The sequence below is a fragment of the Felis catus genome, chromosome X, assembly GCF_018350175.1.
Source record: "Felis catus isolate Fca126 chromosome X, F.catus_Fca126_mat1.0, whole genome shotgun sequence".
NCBI lineage: Eukaryota > Metazoa > Chordata > Mammalia > Carnivora > Felidae > Felis > Felis catus.
The window spans coordinates 83849694-83868280 of NC_058386.1; the positions used below are offsets into that span (position 1 = coordinate 83849694).

At 47.0% G+C, this 18587-nt stretch overlaps 2 protein-coding genes across 2 annotated transcripts; one reads left to right on the plus strand and one right to left on the minus strand.

The window, feature by feature from the left end:
• Nucleotides 1-300: 300 nt before the first annotated feature.
• On the minus strand, nucleotides 301-9518 carry SLC25A53 (solute carrier family 25 member 53). The gene is given in 3 exon segments (XM_004000763.5): nucleotides 301-931; nucleotides 934-1521; nucleotides 9397-9518. Coding segments are annotated over 2 exon segments (918 nt in total). The 5' UTR covers nucleotides 1490-1521; nucleotides 9397-9518; the 3' UTR covers nucleotides 301-569.
• Nucleotides 9519-9647: 129 nt separating this feature from the next.
• Nucleotides 9648-18184, plus strand: ZCCHC18 (zinc finger CCHC-type containing 18). The gene is given in 5 exon segments (XM_045051019.1): nucleotides 9648-9855; nucleotides 10223-10311; nucleotides 10499-11498; nucleotides 11501-11731; nucleotides 11734-18184. Coding segments are annotated over 3 exon segments (1209 nt in total). The 5' UTR covers nucleotides 9648-9855; nucleotides 10223-10311; nucleotides 10499-11311; the 3' UTR covers nucleotides 12525-18184.
• Nucleotides 18185-18587: the final 403 nt, after the last annotated feature.

Genomic DNA, 18587 nt, shown 5'->3' on the forward strand with positions numbered 1-18587 from the left:
CTAAGGTCATCTTTTAAAGTTTTACTCTTATTGTCAAGGAATTCTTTATTTTTTTTTAATTTTTTTTCAACGTTTATTTATTTTTGGGACAGAGAGACAGAGCATGAACGGGGGAGGGACAGAGAGAGAGGGAGACACAGAATCGGAAACAGGCTCCAGGCTCTGAGCCATCAGCCCAGAGCCCGACGCGGGGCTCGAACTCACGGACCGCAAGATCGTGACCTGGCTGAAGTCGGACGCTTAACCGACTGCGCCACCCAGGCACCCCTCAAGGAATTCTTTAAAGGAATGACATTTCACCTGGGTCACAAGCTTTTTTAAGGGCCTCCTGGGTCTGAGGCTGTTGAAGCTGTGGATGGACTGGGGTGACTTTCTTTTTTCTGGCCAAGGAACCCTGTTGGGCTTTGTCTTTGCCCAACAGGCTGGTGGTTGACAACTTCTCCCATGCACTCACAGTTCAAAGATGCTAAACAGTTGTTGCATTAGGTAACCAAGCCAAAGATGTAAGCTATTTAGACCAACTGGGAAGGCTTAGGATAACAAAGTTGCCATGGCCACACTTTCTACAGTTAGTCTTTCAGCTCTTTCCTGGAATGATATCTCCTCTGCAGGAAGTCATGGATAGCAGTAGTGAGGCCCCATGTCACACTGGACCTTAGGATGACCAGGGAGCCGCCACGGTAGATGAGGAACACCTTTCGGCCCCGAGTGTCCCACACGTCCTGGGCAGAGGCCCATAGGCTTGGCATTCTTTGCCAGCCAATATGGGACTGCATATTGGCCACTAGCACAATCAAAGGATACAGAACTAGGCAGGTGATTGTTCCATTGACACTCCCAGACACTAAGGCAGGAACCCAATGGGGCAGGCCTTGCTCTGCCAAGCCATCCTGGATGGGGTCTTTGAAGGAAAAATACAGAGCACTCCCAGGCTGTTCCTGAGAAGGACAGGCCAGAAACCACGATAGTAGCCCAGTGACAGCCGCCCCCAAAGCCCATAAGAGTTGAATTCCTTGAGAATGCTGAAGGTGCTGGGGAAGCGAGCTTGCTTGCGACCATCCTGGAGCACATTTTGCACCCTTTCAAAGGGGCTCAGTGCCACAGCCTCCACCACACCAGACATGAGCCCTGCAGTCCAGCGGTGTCCCAGTGAGTGTGGCCCAATAGGGGAGAGAGAACACAGCAGGCTATCATAAGTCCCAAACAGTAGAGTCCCTTGCAATGTCTTGGAGAGAAGAGGTGGGTATATTCCCCGGTAGAAGTATTGAGGGCCTTCATGCCAAAGCTGTCGCACAGCCTCTGACACCACCATAGCATGTATCTGTTGACGGAACACAACCTTATAGATAGGGAAGGTCAGAAAAGTAGACATAAAGTTGGAAATGGCCCCAAGGGCATAGGCCTGGGAATGCCAGCTTTTCTTTCCCGGAGACTCTGCTCGTGTCCTGTGCTGAAGTTCCTTTCTAGGAGAGTGGTTCTGTTCTGCCATGCTGAAGACAACTGGGTGCAGATGGAAGAAAACTGGCAAGAGTGGGAAAAAAAAGAGGTTACTGACCACTTAAATCTGTTGGTGGCATTTTCGTTACTTACAAACAGAGTCCCAAGAAACTTAGCTCTAAGGAAACAAGCAACACTTTGGATGAGTTTCTGAGAAATATTTCTTAAGAAATCGTTCATCAGCCTCAAACTAAAACAAAGGAAGTGTTGGAGCACCTAGGTGGCTCAACCAGTTAAGTTTCCAACTCCTCTTCTTTTTTTTTAAGTGTTGGTGAGAATGTAGAGAAATTGAAACTCTTTTTTTTTAATGTTTATTTATTTTTGAGAGAGAGAGAGAAAGCAGGGAAGGGTCGGGGGTGGGGTGGGGAACTGAGGATCCAAAGCAGGCTCCATCCTGTAAGCACCGAGCCCAGGCCTGCTGCTATGGGGCTCGAACCCACAGAACCAGGAGATCATGACCTGAGCCAAGGTCAGACATTCAACCGAATGAGCCACCCAGGTGCCCCAAGTGTCTGACTTTTGATTTCAGCTCAGGTCATGATCTCACAGTTCGTGAGATGCAGCCCCACCAGGCTCCACACTAACAGCACAGTGGAGACTGCTTAGGATTCTCTCTCTCCCTCTCTCTCTCTCTGCCCCTTCTCCTCTTGTGCTCTCTCTTTCTCTCTCAAAATAAGCATTAAAAAAAAGCCAAGTTTTTTTTTATTCTGAACAGAGTCACCTGTGCAGTGGTTTACCAATAAATCAAATATTCTAATATTCAAAGAAGGTTTGTGATTGAAGAAAATAAAATTGGGAAAACAGGGCTCCAAAACATATTGCATTCAACTTTCACCACATGAAATTTTGCATTTGGTAAACTGCTACAATAAGTTGCTATTCTCTTTCCAAAAAGTGGTACTATCTCAAAGAAGCAGAAAGGCATTCAGAAGTTGTATTCCAATACTTTCTCTAAAAGCTGGTAGTAAATCTGGGGAGTGGGGAATCTCCCTCGTCTCTCTGCCTGCAGATTCCTAACACTGTTGTAACTGTTTCATTAGCAATGCCCTGCCCCCACCCAACTGAGGAACAGAGAGAGTAGCTGTTCCTGGAAGGTCAGCACCAAAAATCTCTATACCTGGCAATTTCCAAGCCTATCCTTGCAGACCTGTAGCTATATAATAGAGCAGGGATTTTCAGCCTTGACACATGTGACATTTTTGACCAGACAATTCTTTGTTGTAGGTGTCTGTCCTGTGCATTATAGAACGTTTAGCAACATCCTGGCCTCCACTCACTGAATGCCAGCAGCACAAGGTGGGATCAACCCAACAATAATATAATTATCTCCAGACATTGCCATATGTCCCCTGGGAAGCAAAATCACCACTAGTTCAGAATCAATGTACTAGAGGAAAGACAGTACAAGGGCACCAAACTACTGATCCCACTGCAGAAATGGCTGGGAGCTGATGGGGTAGATGAGAGGCAACTGGGGATCCAGGACACATGAAGAAAACTCAGGACCAAGAAGAAATGAATGCTCAGCGTAGATCTGAGACCCTGAGGGGGGTTGTGAGGAAGGAAATATGGCTGAGAGGACAGAGTGTGGCACGGTGGAAGGTAGTGTGTGGAGGAGAGGAAGCATAGAGCTGTAGAGATTGGGGGAGGAGAAGACAGGGAGAGGAGGGGAGGGCACCTTGACTGGGCAGGGGATTCACATCTAGACTGGTAGGAATGGCAGACTCTGGAGGTTTCACACAGAACCCTGGGCTGTGTGGTCCTGAGGGAAGAAGGGTATTGGGGCTCTAATTATGCTAGCAGTTAATGGCCCCTCAACAGGGACAAAGGGGTGTAGGCTCAGGCCTCTGGGGAGGGGTAGAAGCCAGGCACTGCAAGAAGCCCACTGCAGCCTTCCCCGGACTGCCATACCCAGACCCTGCCATGAAGTGCTTCTCCTTCCAGAATCATCCCCATCAGCTCCTCCCTGGCTTCTTGCTCCTGCTTTGTCCCTGACCCCTTAATCCGACCTTTCAACCCACCTCTCCTCTCCCCCAGCCACACACTCTCTCTCTATGGACGGGTGTGGAGGCTCAGCCTCCTGTGCTCTGCCAGCACCCCTCCCCTCCCCTTAGCACCCTGTGTTTGCCTTCAGCTTCACCTCCTTAACCCCATGGCCAGAAGGAGACTGGGAGGGCCCTTCTGCCTTGGACCCTCTAGCTGAGAACTGGCCAGGAGCAAAGGCTCATGAGGCCCACTTCTTGCATCCCTCTGGGACAATTCTAGACCCCTGGTAGCCACCTCCATCTCTCTAGAGCCAAAAGGACGCCTCCCTCAACTCCAGGCCACCAGGAGCTCCATTCATACCTCCAAAGCCACAGGTACCCCCAACACCCCCCAAATATACTACTAAGGAACTTCTACCCCAAGTCTTACCTGCATCTAAATAAGGACAGTTAATGAGGGAAATGTTTGCACCCTATTCTATTTCAAAGTGCAGTGATGTTCCACTTCTTGCCCACATTTTCCTGAGTTACCCATAAACATGTGTTGACTGACTGCATAAGGCAGGCTGACATAGGGGAAAAACTGGGCTAGGATTTGGCAGACTAGCATTCTAAGTGCCAGTCTATTATTATCTTCCTGTATGACCTTTAGAAATTCATTGACATCTTGGAGTCTGATCCATCTCAGTTATAACAGAACTGATGGAATGGGGTGCCTGGGTGGCTCAGTCAGTTCAGCATCTGACTTTGGCTCAGGTCATGATTTCACAGCTCATGAGTTTAAGCCTCTCATTGGGTGAACACGAGCCCTGCTTCCGGTGAGCATGAGCCCCTCTTCTCTCTCCCTCTCTCTCTGCTCCTCATGGGATTGATTCTTTCTCTCTCCCTCTCTGCCCCTCGCTCACTTTCACCCTCACTCTCTTGAAAATAAAATAAAATATAAAATAAAATAAAATAAAATAAAATAAAATAAAATAAAATAAAACAATAAAATACAATCAGCTGATGGGGTGAAATGCTCTATAGGCATTCTCATATTGTGCACGTCACTGGGGGCTAACATGGAGGAATTAGGGCCAATATTTGATAGCAGAATTGTTCTTTTCCATCCCCAATTCCTTCTGCCAATTTTTTCAGTCATTTTCAGGAATTAAAGGTGAACAATAATTTAGAAACAGCTTAAATATCTAATTCATCATTTTATAAATTTAATTCTTCCTATTTTATAGGGGAGAAGGAGAATCCACATTTTTTCCCATGTATTCTCCCATTATGATGCCAGGCTTTGGGAGCAGACAGATCAGAAATTGAATTCTGGAGGTGCCTGGGGTGGCTCAGTCAGTTAAGCGTCGGACTTCAGCTCAGGTCATGATCTTGTGATGTATGAGTTCCAGCCTCGCCATCAGGCTCTCTGATGTCAGCACAGAGCCTGCTCCAGATCCTCTATCTCCCTCTCTCTCTCTCTCTGCCTCCTCTCTCTCCCTACCCCACCTCTCTTTCTCTCTTAAAAATAAACATTAAAAAAAGAAACCGAATTCTGTCTCTACCACTTAGTTATATGACCTTAGACAAGACACTATACTCAATCTGTTTCTTTAGCCATTAAATAGCAACAATAGACCGACCTCAAAAGATTGTTGCAAAGATTAATAAAACAAAATGGGAGAAAGTGGTTAAGCATCCATATCATGGTGACCTCAATAAAATATATTAAAAAAAATAGAGAGATGCTTCCTGACTTCGCCATCTGTCTCCATAGAGCATATACTCCTGCAAGATCAGGTCAGCCAGAACCAGATAAAGAGGTATGGTGGAACAAATCCTGTGTTCACATATGAGGCAGAGAAGACCTTTCTTCTGTGAATGCAAAGATGTTCTATAAACTGTTCTGGCCCCTTGACATGAATTTCAAAGTACAGACCATAGAATGTGTCTGGAGTCAGTCTTGAGTAGTTATTCCCTATACCTCATGATGTGTCTCCTATGTTTAAAGCCTAATAAAGTGAGCCCAGGGGATTCCAGACTCCCCTGGCCAGTCGAGTCCAGGGGAATCACCCTGGACTGTGATCATCCCAGAATCCAGCCCCTCATTTATTTGTTCATGCAGGGTCTCCCTCAGTCAGTCTTTGTTCAGCTCACAAACATGTACTGATTGTGTACTAAATCACTGTGGATAAATTACTGTGAAGCTAGAGGTGAATAGGATTTGGTACCTGCCTTCAAGGGCTTGGGAATATAGTCGGGGAGACAGGTCAACAATGAACTAAACTATATTGGAAGGCAAAATTAAAGGTACACTAATCAAGGTAAGAGCAGAAAGACAAGAGCAATTTATTCTACCTGGGACAGGGAGCAGTGAAGAAATTTCTCTCATGAGGGGCATTTGACTTGATCCTTAACCAATGACCAGGATTTCATTAGGTGAAGGAGTGATGGCAGGCATTCTATGCTGAGGAAGAGGCCTAAGGCACAGAGGCCTAAAAATATGAATGGTGCACAGTTCTGGATGCAGGCCGTGGGAAGGAGATAGAGCTGTGGCTGACAGGAGTGGATTTAGAAAAAGGGTCATATTTGTTTTCCCCACTGAAAAGTGTTATAGCATAAAGACACAGGCTCTGGAGTCAAACAGATCTGGGTGTGAATTTCACCATGTCACTTCCTAGCTTTATGACCTTGGCCAAGTCTCTTCACTTTTTTGAGCTTCAGTATCCTTATCTTTAAAATTATCATCATGAAGCTTGCATGAGAGGAAGTATATAACACTCTTAACACAGTACTCAGTATATAAATTGCTCCCTAAGTTATATTACTAGTTTCATTATAAAAAAAAGATCCCAGAAATAAAGATTAGATTACAACTACACTTCTTCTAAAAGCTGAAATCAGTCTAATGCACTGGGTCATCTGCAGAGTAGATTTTATTTTATTTTATTAATGTCTATTTCATTTATTTTGAGAGGGAGAGAGAGGGAGGGAGGGAGGGAAGGACAGGGAGAGACAGGGAGCAGGAGCATGGAACAGGCAGAGAGAGAGGGAGAGAGAATCCCAAGCAAGCTCCACACAGCCAGCACAGAGCCAGATGGAGCCCACAAACAATGACATCATGACCTGATCCAAACAAGAGTCAGATGTTTAACTGAGTGAGCTGAGCCACCCAGGTGCCCTTGCAGAGTGCATTTTAAATTGCTTGTTTGGGAGACAGCAAAGTTGTTCATGGGCTTTAAAGTGTGACAGCCCTGAGGGGGCTGAAGTCCCAGTAACTCCACTTACTAGTTGTGTGGCCTTATATAAGTTACTTAATTTCCCTGAAACTCAGGTTCCCTATCTGCAAAATGGGATAACAATGACTATCTAATATGGCTGCTGAGAAGCTTAAATGTAAAGATAACAGATGGAAAGTTCCTGGCACAGAGGAGGCAGGCAGCCAGCGAAGCTATTACTGTTTCAGCTGAAAAGCTTTATCTCCCTAACCTTCAGACTTTTAAGGTTTCTTTGTTGAAATTGGAAAATGTGGTCTCATCAGAGCCATGAATTGGAACACACTCCCACACATGAGGCCAGAGGTAAGGGATACTCTATATCCAACTGGAGCCAGTTTAGCAAATCCTCCTCCCAGCCTTGCTGGAAGAGACCTTAGCTTAGTTTTAAGGGCCCAATCTAGACACCTTTACATAATCCATTTCTTCTCACTTTTTTGGTCAGATTTTTAGAATCTATTTCTCCTATATGATCCCATCCCCACCAGGTCCACCTGCAGATCACCTAATTTGGCAGTGAAGACAATTTAAACACAGAATCTGCTGTGACACAGGGTCGATTTCATGGTATTGGGGAGCAGAAGCAAAAGTCTCAAGAAGCCTAAGAGCTACTGCCAGCATCACTGCTGACTGGGTGAGGTCAGCCTTCTCTCTACCTCCCATACCCTCCAGCCTCCACAACCCCTTCCACACTGTTCCATCCACAAGAGAAAGGTCCCTCAGATAAAAGTCCTCATTTCCAAATTTGAACTGTTTACTTCAAAGAACCATAGGTATTGGGTTTGTAAATAAGACGGCAGAAAGGAGCAGGTGAAATACCTTGGCATGTTGAAGATGAACCCAACAATAGTCGTGGAAGGGCATTAGATTGTTCATTTGCTTCTAAACATCAGGAGTCAAGAACAAGCCCCACAGGGGCCTCCTAGCCACAATTTACATAAGGAAAGTAAGACCTGCTCTCCAAGAATGAGAAGTCCTAGAATATAGAGAAGGTTTCCCAGCCACTGGCCTCACAGCCCATTCAAGCTGGTGGCCCTGCATGACCAGCATAGCCTTGCATGCCGTTTCCATGGAGTTATTCTTTCTCTGGGGCCAGTGATGCCAAATACAGCAAAGGAGAGGTCCCCTCAAGAGCTCACAGAAGGGCAACCTAGCAACCTGTCCTCAAGCCAGGAAATGAAAGAGCTGTATCAGCGGTAGAGAGCTGTGGATCAGCGGTTAGATCAAACTGTTTCATTTCTCACACTTCTTCCTGAAGTACAAGTTGAAAGATGTTATGAAGAAAGATTATAGGGGAATGATTCTTAACCATTTCTGGGCCACAAACTTATCTTGAAAAATCTACAAAACTAAGAACTCAGAAAAATATACAGAGTCCAAATTCTTTGCAGACAATTTCATAAGGAACCCTGGGTAGGAACCTCTGCTCAGTGGGGTTACATTTCATGACAGATGTGCTGTGGCCAGATACATTGGCACCAGGCCATTTACTTATTACCCTCAGCATGATGTGGTGTCTTCAGCAGTGATTCATAAACTTCTCTACACCTCAGAATTAACCACAGCACTAGTTAAAAATATAAATCACACTCCCCACCCCTAGTCCTAGCAAATCTGAATCTCCCAGAGGTGGAGCTAAGGAATATGCCTTTCTAACAAGCTCTCCAAAATGATTCTGAGGCAACCAGTCTTGTACCCATACTTTGGTTAAAAGCATAGTTTCTGGTGTCAGAGAGATTTGGTCCAAATTTTGGCTTCACCTTGTAATTTCGGGCAAGTCATCTCACTTCTCTGAGCCTTGTTTCCTTTGAGCTCATAAGCCGTAGAAATAATGTTTTATTTTTTTAAATAAACAAACAGCTTATTGTAGTATAAAGTATAGTGTAGAATGAGAAAGAAAAGTGCCTTAGTTTCCTCTTTTCTATAGTGGGTACTGTAAAAGTTGCCTACCTCTTCCCCTACCCCACTCCACCACCCCACTCCCTCCCCTCCCCCTCTCACTGAACACTACTATCACACCAAGACTCCTGGTGGTTTGAGACCACCGATGTAAACATACTGTCTAGGTAGGTCAGCTAGGCAAATAGTTGGCATTAGAACAACAGACTTGGATGCAAAATCGGATGCTGAAATTTATTTGCTGTGTGATGCTGGGCAAGACGCCTGACCTCTCTGTTTCCCTATCTGTACAATGAAGATAATAGTCCTTGCTCACTAATTCTATATAGTTCCAAATGGGCCCTCACATCTCCACTTTGGCTTTTCTCCACCAACCCTCAAAGAGTAGAGAGTATTTACAGGGGGTAGCCTTTGAAATCAGACATGTTGACTTGGGTGTGAGCGCTTAGCTCTGCACTTCCTAACCATACTGGTTGAGTGCTGAAGATCTCTCTCTCTGTTAAACAGGCACACCACTACCTTCTTCACAGGGCTGCTGAGAATAAATGAGATGTCTGTGCCAGCACATTCGCACGCAGAAAGCGCTCAGTAAATGCTTTCTCCCCTTCCCCCCTATACAAAGGTGAGGAACTCTTATTGTTCACTTGATTTCTGTCCCACCTCGTGTTTAAGGCATCCGGTCTCAAAGCGCAGAGGGAGGAGAGTTGAGTTGGAGGGGAGAGGGAGAAAGAAAGCAAGGGGGAAAGCAGCAAACTCACGGGTAAAATGCAAATCGGCCCGGTCCGTGCGTCCGAGCTGCACTTGACACCTCGCTGGCTCTGTCGCCCGTGTGCCGCAGCCCCTGCTGGTCGGCTCCCCCCTTTGGCTGGCAATGGCCTCAGGGCGGTAGACTGAGAGAGGAGGCCGCCCCCGCGCTCCGCTGATTGGCCGCGCCGCCCCGCTCATCAAGCTCTTTTGTGTCAATGGGCAGAGGCTAACCTTAGCGGCGGCTGCTGGGAGGACCCAGTGGGTGGGCGGGGGCGGCCGCAGCTGCCTTGGGAACCGTGCTGCTTAGGCTTAGGTACCACTTACTGGTCTGCCCTGTGGAGCAGCTCCGTTGGGCAGCACCCGTTCGCTCTGAGGTCGAAGAAGCATCCCCATGCAAGGCCGCGGAGACTGGGAGGAGACATCCACAGCTGTCCAAGACGAAGCATCCTCTGCCCACCAGCAGAGCACAGGTAAAAAAAATAATAAAACGCGGGGGGGGGGGGGGCGCGATTGCCCCGAGAGGAGAGAGGAAGGGGAAGCTCCACTAGTACGGGGCGGCTCACCACTTAGGGAATCAAGAACTGCGAGGCAGGGAAGGAGCACTCCCTTGGCCCCGCTAGCTAAGGGAGGAGGTGGGGTTTTGCTGGAAGCTGCCAAATGGGTAGGATTTGCCTGAATTGAAAGGGGGGGCATTTGCAAAGGGTGGTAAGGGAGGGACAAGGGGAAGAGAATCACAAACTGTCTGCTTTGAACTCCTTTTGCATATCCCCATCTCTTCCTGGGGAGGAATATATGTGGGTGTGCATGTCCAACTCTTATTCCTTTTCTCTGTGCCAGGCCATCAAAGCCAAATCAGAACTTGAATTCTTTGCGGCTGATTGCAGAGCTGGCAGGCCAACGATTTTCCAGGGAAAAGTAATGGAAAGGTTTGCTTTGGCTTGTATTCAGAAGGTAGAAGAGGGAATTTTCTGTCTGAAGGTGGGAGATAGAATTTTCCGTCTGGCTACAGCGGAGGTGGGGGGGGGGGCAGAGGGGGGAGAGGGAGTGGGATGAAGAATGAGGGATGAGGCTGCACTTGACTCCTTCTCTGTCTGGCCCTCCCCGACCACGCAGTCTTGACGTCCTCAGGACTGGGATCTGCAAACCCCAGTGCACCGAAGTCAGGGCTGGGATCTGCAACCCCCAGTGGACCGAAGTCAGGGCTGGGATCTGCAACCCCCAGTGGACAGAGGTCGACCTACTCCGACAGCGAGCTTTCTCAGGAGGGCACCTGTTGCAGAGGCTGGAAGTGAAATAAAGGCGTGCACTTGTTTCCTAGCTTATGTTTTATAATCTAAGAAATAAGGGGTGAGGGACTTTGAGAAGGGGCTGTGGTTGAGATCCGAGAAGTGAGTTTAAGGGATATCTTTACATTTTTTTTTATTTGAGTATGATTGACACACAATTATTTTAATGGATATCTTATTTATTATCACAAATCTATGAGACTTAGACCTTTGCACTCTATTTTGAGAGCCCAGTAACAGTCCCACACACAATTTCACCTAGAATTCAAAGCAACAGTTGCCCTCCCTCCTGTAGGACTTACAGGAGTGATGGATGTAGCTCTGAAAAGTACCCTGCTAGCACAAAGACATCCAGTATCTCCAGAAAGTTGTAATAGCCAGTCTCCTGCAGCATATTTTTAGGTCAGTTAGCAAATATAAAATGTATTGCAGGGTGTTCATGGAAGTAGAGCGACTGCAGACCACTTCCCTGCAATCTACTACTTACTGACCTTTTCTTCCCCCTTTTCTTTACAGTCCCTATTGAGATACAAGGAAAGCAGAGCCTGGGAACATTGCTTTGGGGATTCCTCATACAGATTAGGCTTTTCTGAAAAGCCTGAGCATCTTGTTATATTCAGATAGAAGATCATCCACCATCATGGCTAGCATCATTGCATGTGTGGGTAACAGCCAGAGGCAAAACACACCCTGGCCACCTTGGGCCCATTCAATTTTGAGGTCTCTGGGGAGGAGTCTTGGTCCTTTAAGTGTCAACATGGCAGAAAGAAATGTGAAATTGTTCTCAGGGAGAGTGGTGCCAGCCCAAGGGGAAGAAACCTTTGAAAACTGATCCAAGTCAATGGGGTCCTGCCCAATTGGAGTATGTCTGAGGAGGAAAAGCTCAAGTGCTTGATGAAAACCTTTAGGGGCCCTGCCAGGGAGGTCATGCGTTTGCTCCAGGCTGCCAACCCCAATCTAAGAGTGGCTGATTTCTTGCGGGCAATGAAATTGGTGTTTGGGGAGTCTGAAAGCAGTGTCGCTGCCCATGGTAAATTTTTTAACACTCTGTAGGCACAAGGGAGAAAGCCTCCCTTTATGTGATTCTTTTAGAAGTGCAGCTTCAGAATGCTATTCACGCAGGGATCATAGCTCAGAAAGATGCAAACAAGACTTGCCTGCACCAACTCCTTTTAGGAGCTAAGCTGAATATGGACCTGCATTTTAAGCTGAAGCATCTTCTTAGGATGTATGCAAATGATCAAGAGCATCGTCCTAATTTTTTGGAGTTAATCAAGATGATAAGGGAGGAAGGGGATTGAAATGACACTTTTATGAAACCGAAGAGACTCAAAAGGTCTGGGCTAATCTTGGAGAGGGCAGCAAGCCACATGGCATTTCAGGGCCCTCAGCCAATAGCAATCAGCAATGATGACTGCAATGTGATAGAGGTAGACGATACTCTTGATGACTCAAATGAGGATGTGATCCTAGTTGAGTCTCAGGACCCTCCACTTACATCCATGAATGTCCCTCCTCTCAGAGGCAGGACCAGATGTCTGGATCAAATAGTGGTTATTGATTCTTCCAGCAGTTCTGTGGCTCAATCTCCTTCTACCAGTGGGGGTTCTGGGTATAAGAATGATGGTCCTGGGGATATGCGTAGAGCCAGGAAGCGAAAATACACAGTCTTCTGTTCGTATTGCAGTGAGGAGGGCCACTCAAAGGAAACCTGTGACAGTGAGAGCAACAAGGCTGAGGTGTTTGAGAATCTGATCATCATTCTGCAGGAGCTGACACATACAGAAAAGGAGAGGTCAAAAGAAGTCCCTAGCAGACACCATGACCTCTCTGGGCCTCTAGTAAGGTGCTAGACCCAGCCCTAAGTGAATCCTTTACTGTATTCAGATGGGAAAATGAGAGTGGGTAGACTTCTATCTGCATTAATTAATCCATAAATTGGCTTTATTTTGGACTGGAGAGGTCTTGGATACCACCAAAGTGGAGAGGATGGCCTGCCCTCTGTCCCTGCTAAGGGTCTGTTCTCTGCCTGTGTCCATTTCCTTGGTGACTTTATTCTTCTTATGAAAGAAGTGTTACTCTGTTAAACCTTCACAAAATGAAGGAATATACAAAAAATACAAATTACCTGAAACTCTCCATCCTTATATAAACATTGTGAGCCCTTTGATAAATGTCCTTCTAGATATTTCCCTATAACTGTGTACAGGTATGTATAGATAAAAGTGATCAAATGTAAGTTCTGTTCTATACTGTGTATGTTCTATACTGTGTATGTCTCTGTGTGTGATGTAACTTTTAGGAATATAGAAGAAAAAAAAATAAGAACCAAATATAGAAGCTCTAATGGGGGTGGGGTCATATTGTGAAATGGAGTTTTTTACCAGCCTCACTTACAGATGAGGAAAAGGGAAGCTGAAATGGGCTGAGTATCTCCCCAAAAGCCCCTTATCACACTGGCATGGTCCTAGGTCAGGGTCAAATCTGCATCCACTAGTTAATAATATCCCAATGCTTTCTTCCCTAATGCATCCTGAGAAAAGTGATCATGGACAAGGGTTGGGAGAAAAATGGGGAATGGGTATCTCAGGGGTTCTATTCCTGTTCACTTTGGGAAGGAGTGCTCTCCCTCCCCTGGGTAGATTCCTTAGACTGCTGCTACTGCTTCTTCTGGACAATACCTGGTGGCACCAATAAGACTGTCCTTTGGGCTGACACTACCCTATGCTTCTTCCCTCAGTACTGAGAAAGCAGCTACTCATCAGAATTTAGTACCAGGGACCTCAGCACCTCCCAAGCTCCCCCTGGCTACATTGTAGAGGACAGCAGCCCAAGGACTCTAAGCTAACCTTGTTCTGATCCAACAAATGGGAATACCCAAGGAAGGAACACCCAAGGAATCTGGGTGCCAGGGAATATGAAAATACATGGGAATTAGAAAGTCCACATACTCTTTTTATTTTTTAGTGTTTATTTATTTTGAGTGGGGAGGGGCAGAGAGAGAACCCCAAGCAGGCTCTATGCTGTCAGCTCAGAGCTTAACATGGGGCTTGGTTTCATGTACCAAGAGAGGCAGATGCTTAACCTACTAAGCCACCCAGGCACCCCTCCATATACCCTTTTAGAACTGAGGACATCAATAGGAAAGAGAGATCACGGAAGGACCTTCCTGGACACCTGTTCCTGCCCCATCTCATGGCCTCACATTGGAAAGTGATAAAAAATGACCCTCTGTGCATAAGGGTCTCCCTGTTCTTTGTAGGTATATCAGTTCCTATCCTTGTGAGCAAGACAAGGTTGATAGGGGATGTTTTAATTTAAATCAGGGGATAGAGGGGAATGAATACAGACCTGAGGGGTTTGTGAGGAAGGAAATATGGCTGAGAGGACAGAGTGTGGCACGGTGGAAGGTAGTGTGTGGAGGAGAGGAAGCATAGAGCTGTAGAGATTGGGGGAGGAGAAGACAGGGAGAGGAGGGGAGGGCACCTTGACTGGGCAGGGGATTCACATCTAGACTGGTAGGAATGGCAGACTCTGGAGGTTTCACACAGAACCCTGGGCTGTGTGGTCCTGAGGGAAGAAGGGTATTGGGGCTCTAATTATGCTAGCAGTTAATGGCCCCTCAACAGGGACAAAGGGGTGTAGGCTCAGGCCTCTGGGGAGGGGTAGAAGCCAGGCACTGCAAGAAGCCCACTGCAGCCTTCCCCGGACTGCCATACCCAGACCCTGCCATGAAGTGCTTCTCCTTCCAGAATCATCCCCATCAGCTCCTCCCTGGCTTCTTGCTCCTGCTTTGTCCCTGACCCCTTAATCCGACCTTTCAACCCACCTCTCCTCTCCCCCAGCCACACACTCTCTCTCTATGGACGGGTGTGGAGGCTCAGCCTCCTGTGCTCTGCCAGCACCCCTCCCCTCCCCTTAGCACCCTGTGTTTGCCTTCAGCTTCACCTCCTTAACCCCATGGCCAGAAGGAGACTGGGAGGGCCCTTCTGCCTTGGACCCTCTAGCTGAGAACTGGCCAGGAGCAAAGGCTCATGAGGCCCACTTCTTGCATCCCTCTGGGACAATTCTAGACCCCTGGTAGCCACCTCCATCTTTCTAGCATCAAAAGAGACCCCTATCCCCTGAGTTCCACTCAGGCCCCCAAAGCCATAGGGGCCCAACAACATTCCCTGACTCTTGGTTTATAGTCTTTTATTCCTCCCTACTCTTCTGTAAATCTACCCTTGGAAGGGATCTGCCCATTTATCTATCCTAGATTAATGTATCCTTTCTTTTTCTCCTCACCTTTTCTCATTTTTACTCTATAAATGCTTGTTGAATAATTTACCCAAATAAACAGTTTATGCTGTCATAATTTCTTTCTGGGACCAGGTAGGGTAAAAAGAAAAATAAATACAACACCTACCACTGCCCTCCTTTTCACTGGCCTTAGCTTGGGAGTTCAGTACAGACAACTGCTTTGTAAAACTGTTCTGATTAATCCCCATTACTTCCTTCCCTCATCATCTTCTTTGTCCTGTAAACCTAAAATTGTCTGAGTTTTTATTTCACCAAAATGACACAAACCTGATCCTTTATTTTACTTTGTGTAGCATTTGCTTTTCCAGTATTCAGGACATATGTATCTTCCCCGAGGGACCTGGGAATTCAGATCAAACTAAGGGGATTAACCAAAATAAGGCTTTTAGAGAATTTTGTGCCTGGTACCCTTTATTTGAGATTATTTTTCCCCTTCTCCCTTCACTCTCATGAATTGCTAAGAGATGAAATGAATCTTTTGTCAGGAGAAACTAGCCTTTGCATGACCTTCTTGTGCATTATCCCTCTTCTTCTAGATACTATTTTCCCTTGTTTTCTATGACACCCCTATCTCACAGTTTCCCTCAGATCTTTTCGGTGCCTACCTCTCAGTCTCTTTTGTTAAATTTTCTTTCTCTTCCTGATCCTTTCATAACAGCAATTGTTGGAGAAATGAAAAAAGTACTGCGCCAAAGATGGCCGATGGGACTAAAACAAGCTCTGGTCTCTAGCTTAGAGACCCTTCTTCTGGGTTCTTCTTGCCCTGTTTGCCGCGCTCACGAAAACCCACCACAGATATGGAAGCTGACAACTATAAATTACCCTTCCCACTTGCATTTGGCGCTCAGATCTTTGGAGAAACAGTCTCTTCTGAGCCCTCCGGTGTTAACTAAATCTCCGATCCACCAAGATCTCTGAGTGCTGCTTGGTTTTTCTGCCACTGTTCCAGCCTGGTTCCATAACATATTTGGTTCCCTGACTGAGAAACCTAACCGCGCTGGCCCATTGTTGCCACTGGTTTGGAAGAATGGCTAGGCTGTGACGGAGCAAGGAGCAAGGAATCATAAAGAAGAAGGCGTGTCCTGACTGAATTTTGGCAGTCCCGTGTTCAGTCACCTGGGGCTGGCTGTGTTCTGTCGTTCCTGCTGGACTCAAAGAGACCTGGTAGGTGAGGACCTGGACCTGAAGTGAGAACCTCACAAGTGAGACTACCAAAGTAGTCAGGCCCAACCAAAAGGGTGGAAGGGGGGGACTTGATCACTTCCTGGAGACCTTAGTGGTCTCACAGGTAGAAAATCTTACAGGAGGGAATGTAATAGACTCTGGTGTGTGTGTGTGTGTGTGTGTGTGAGAGAGAGAGAGAGAGAGAGAGAGAGAGAGAGAATGTGCGGCTTGGCCAGGCTTGCCACTTGAGTTCGAGTTTGTGGCTCCACGGACGGGCACCCTTAAGGTCCCAAAATTCTACGGAGTCTGAGTGGGCTCTCCTGAGTCTCAGTGAAAGGCATACGGTCCAGGGTGGCATCAGATTAGACTCCGATCACAAGTCACAAAGCTGAGTCTGCTACGGCCAAGCCTCACCTAAAGTTTCCCTTGGGAACACAACCAATGGAGTATCTGGTTGGTCCTGAGGGCATCCGAGCGGATACCCTCCCTTTGTCTGTTTCCCTGACACCAAACACGAGAAAGGAATTAATAATGGGATCAAAACAGAGTAAGCCTACAATTTTAGAGGTCACGCTCAAAAATTTTAAAAAGGGATTTTCAGGCAATCACAGGGTGAAAATGACACCCAGGAAGTTAAGGACCTTTTGTGAACTAGAATGGCCTATATTGAATGTAGGATGGCCCCCGGAACGGACATTAGATGCTCAAGTAGTGCAGCGGGTTTGGCTGATAATCAATGGGAACCCAGGTCACCCTGATAAATTTCCATACATCAACTCCTGACTTGAAATTGCCTGAAATCCTCTGTCTTAGGTGCGACTCATCCATAGCAAGCAGAGTCAGGCAAAGGTTTTAGCAGCTTTATCCGGAGATTCACCCAGGGAGCCAAAGAAGAAACTCACCACTCCCCTAGTGTTTGCATGACACCTGGAGGAAGATCCCGTCTTTCTGCCACCTTATGACTCACCAGGCTCCCTCCCCCATGCCCCTGAGCTTGAAACTCCTCCCCCATCTGTCTCTCCTCTGCTGCCACTGCTGCCCATGTCTCCTCACCTCCTGCACCCAGAGAACCCTTCCCGGGAGACAAGGGCCAGCAGCCAGACTGCACCCCAGACCCAGACCTAACGCTCTCCAAATGCCTGTAAGGGAGACGAGAGCCTGAAAGACAGAATGAGGATGGAACAGTCCAGCCAGCCATTCCATGATGTATTATCAACCTTTCTCTACAACCAACCTCCTCAACTGGAAACACAATACTCCATCATACTCTGAAAAGCCACAAGCAATGGTCAACTTGATGGAGTCCCTCTTCCAGACCCACCGACTGACTTGGGAAGATAGTCAACAGTTACTCCATACTCTGTTTAATACAGAAGAAAGAAGAAGAATGAGAGAAACATGACAGTATCTAGAAGATCACACACCTCCGGGGATCAATGATCCTGCTGTCTGGGCTCAAGCTGCTGTGCCTGAAGAACGCCCAACATGGGATTTCACCACAGAAGGACAAGCCCACATCCGATGATACCAGGAAGCCCTCCTTGGGAGAATCCAAGCTGGAGCCAAAAAGCCCATGAACGTGACTAAAATATCATCAGAAGAAAATTCCAGAAGTTGGAGGGCTTTGCCGGGATGAATATCAATCAGCTGATAGAGGTTGCCAGTAAAGTTTCATGAACAAAGAAGTCACAGCCAAAAGAGAAGCAGAGAGAAGACTAAAAAAGAAGGCCACATTTCTCGCAGCAGCACTAAAAGAAACAGACGCTGTGAAGATGGGAAGACCCCAACCACCAAAAGGGGGGAAGACCAGAGCCCCCTTAGCAAGGGACCAATGTGCATACTGCAAATAGAAGGGACCCTGGAAAAATGAATGTCCAAATTGGAAGGGCCCCTCAAAGCCCTGCTGATATCGGGAAGAACCTTGAGGCAAGAACCTCATCAGTCTGGCTGGGATAGAATCAGACTGAAGGGACAGGGCTCTTTCTCTCTTGGCCCCCATGAAATGAAAGTAGGGGGCCAAACAATAAATTTCATTGTTGACACTGGAGCTGAACACTCGGTTGTTACTTCCCTGGTGGCGCCCTTCAGCCAAAAGATGGAAACCATACTTGGGGCTACTGGGACACAGTGATGCAGCCCTTCCATCAAGCTCGACAATGTGAACCTGGGGGTCACAAGGTCCGGCATGAGTTCCTCTACTTACCTGACTGCTCAATTCCTCTCCTGGGCCAAGGATCTGCTCTCTAAACTTGGGGACCAGATAACTTTTGAACCCACTGGACACATTAGCCTCCAGTTAAACTCAAGGCAGAAGGATACCCTGGTCGTGGTGATTACCCTGCCAAGGGAAGAAGAATGGAGACTATTCTGCGCCCAGGCCCTACCCTGTAGCCCTTCAGAGTTCAGGCTTACATTCCCTTCTGTATGGGCTGAAGATAACCCACCTGGAC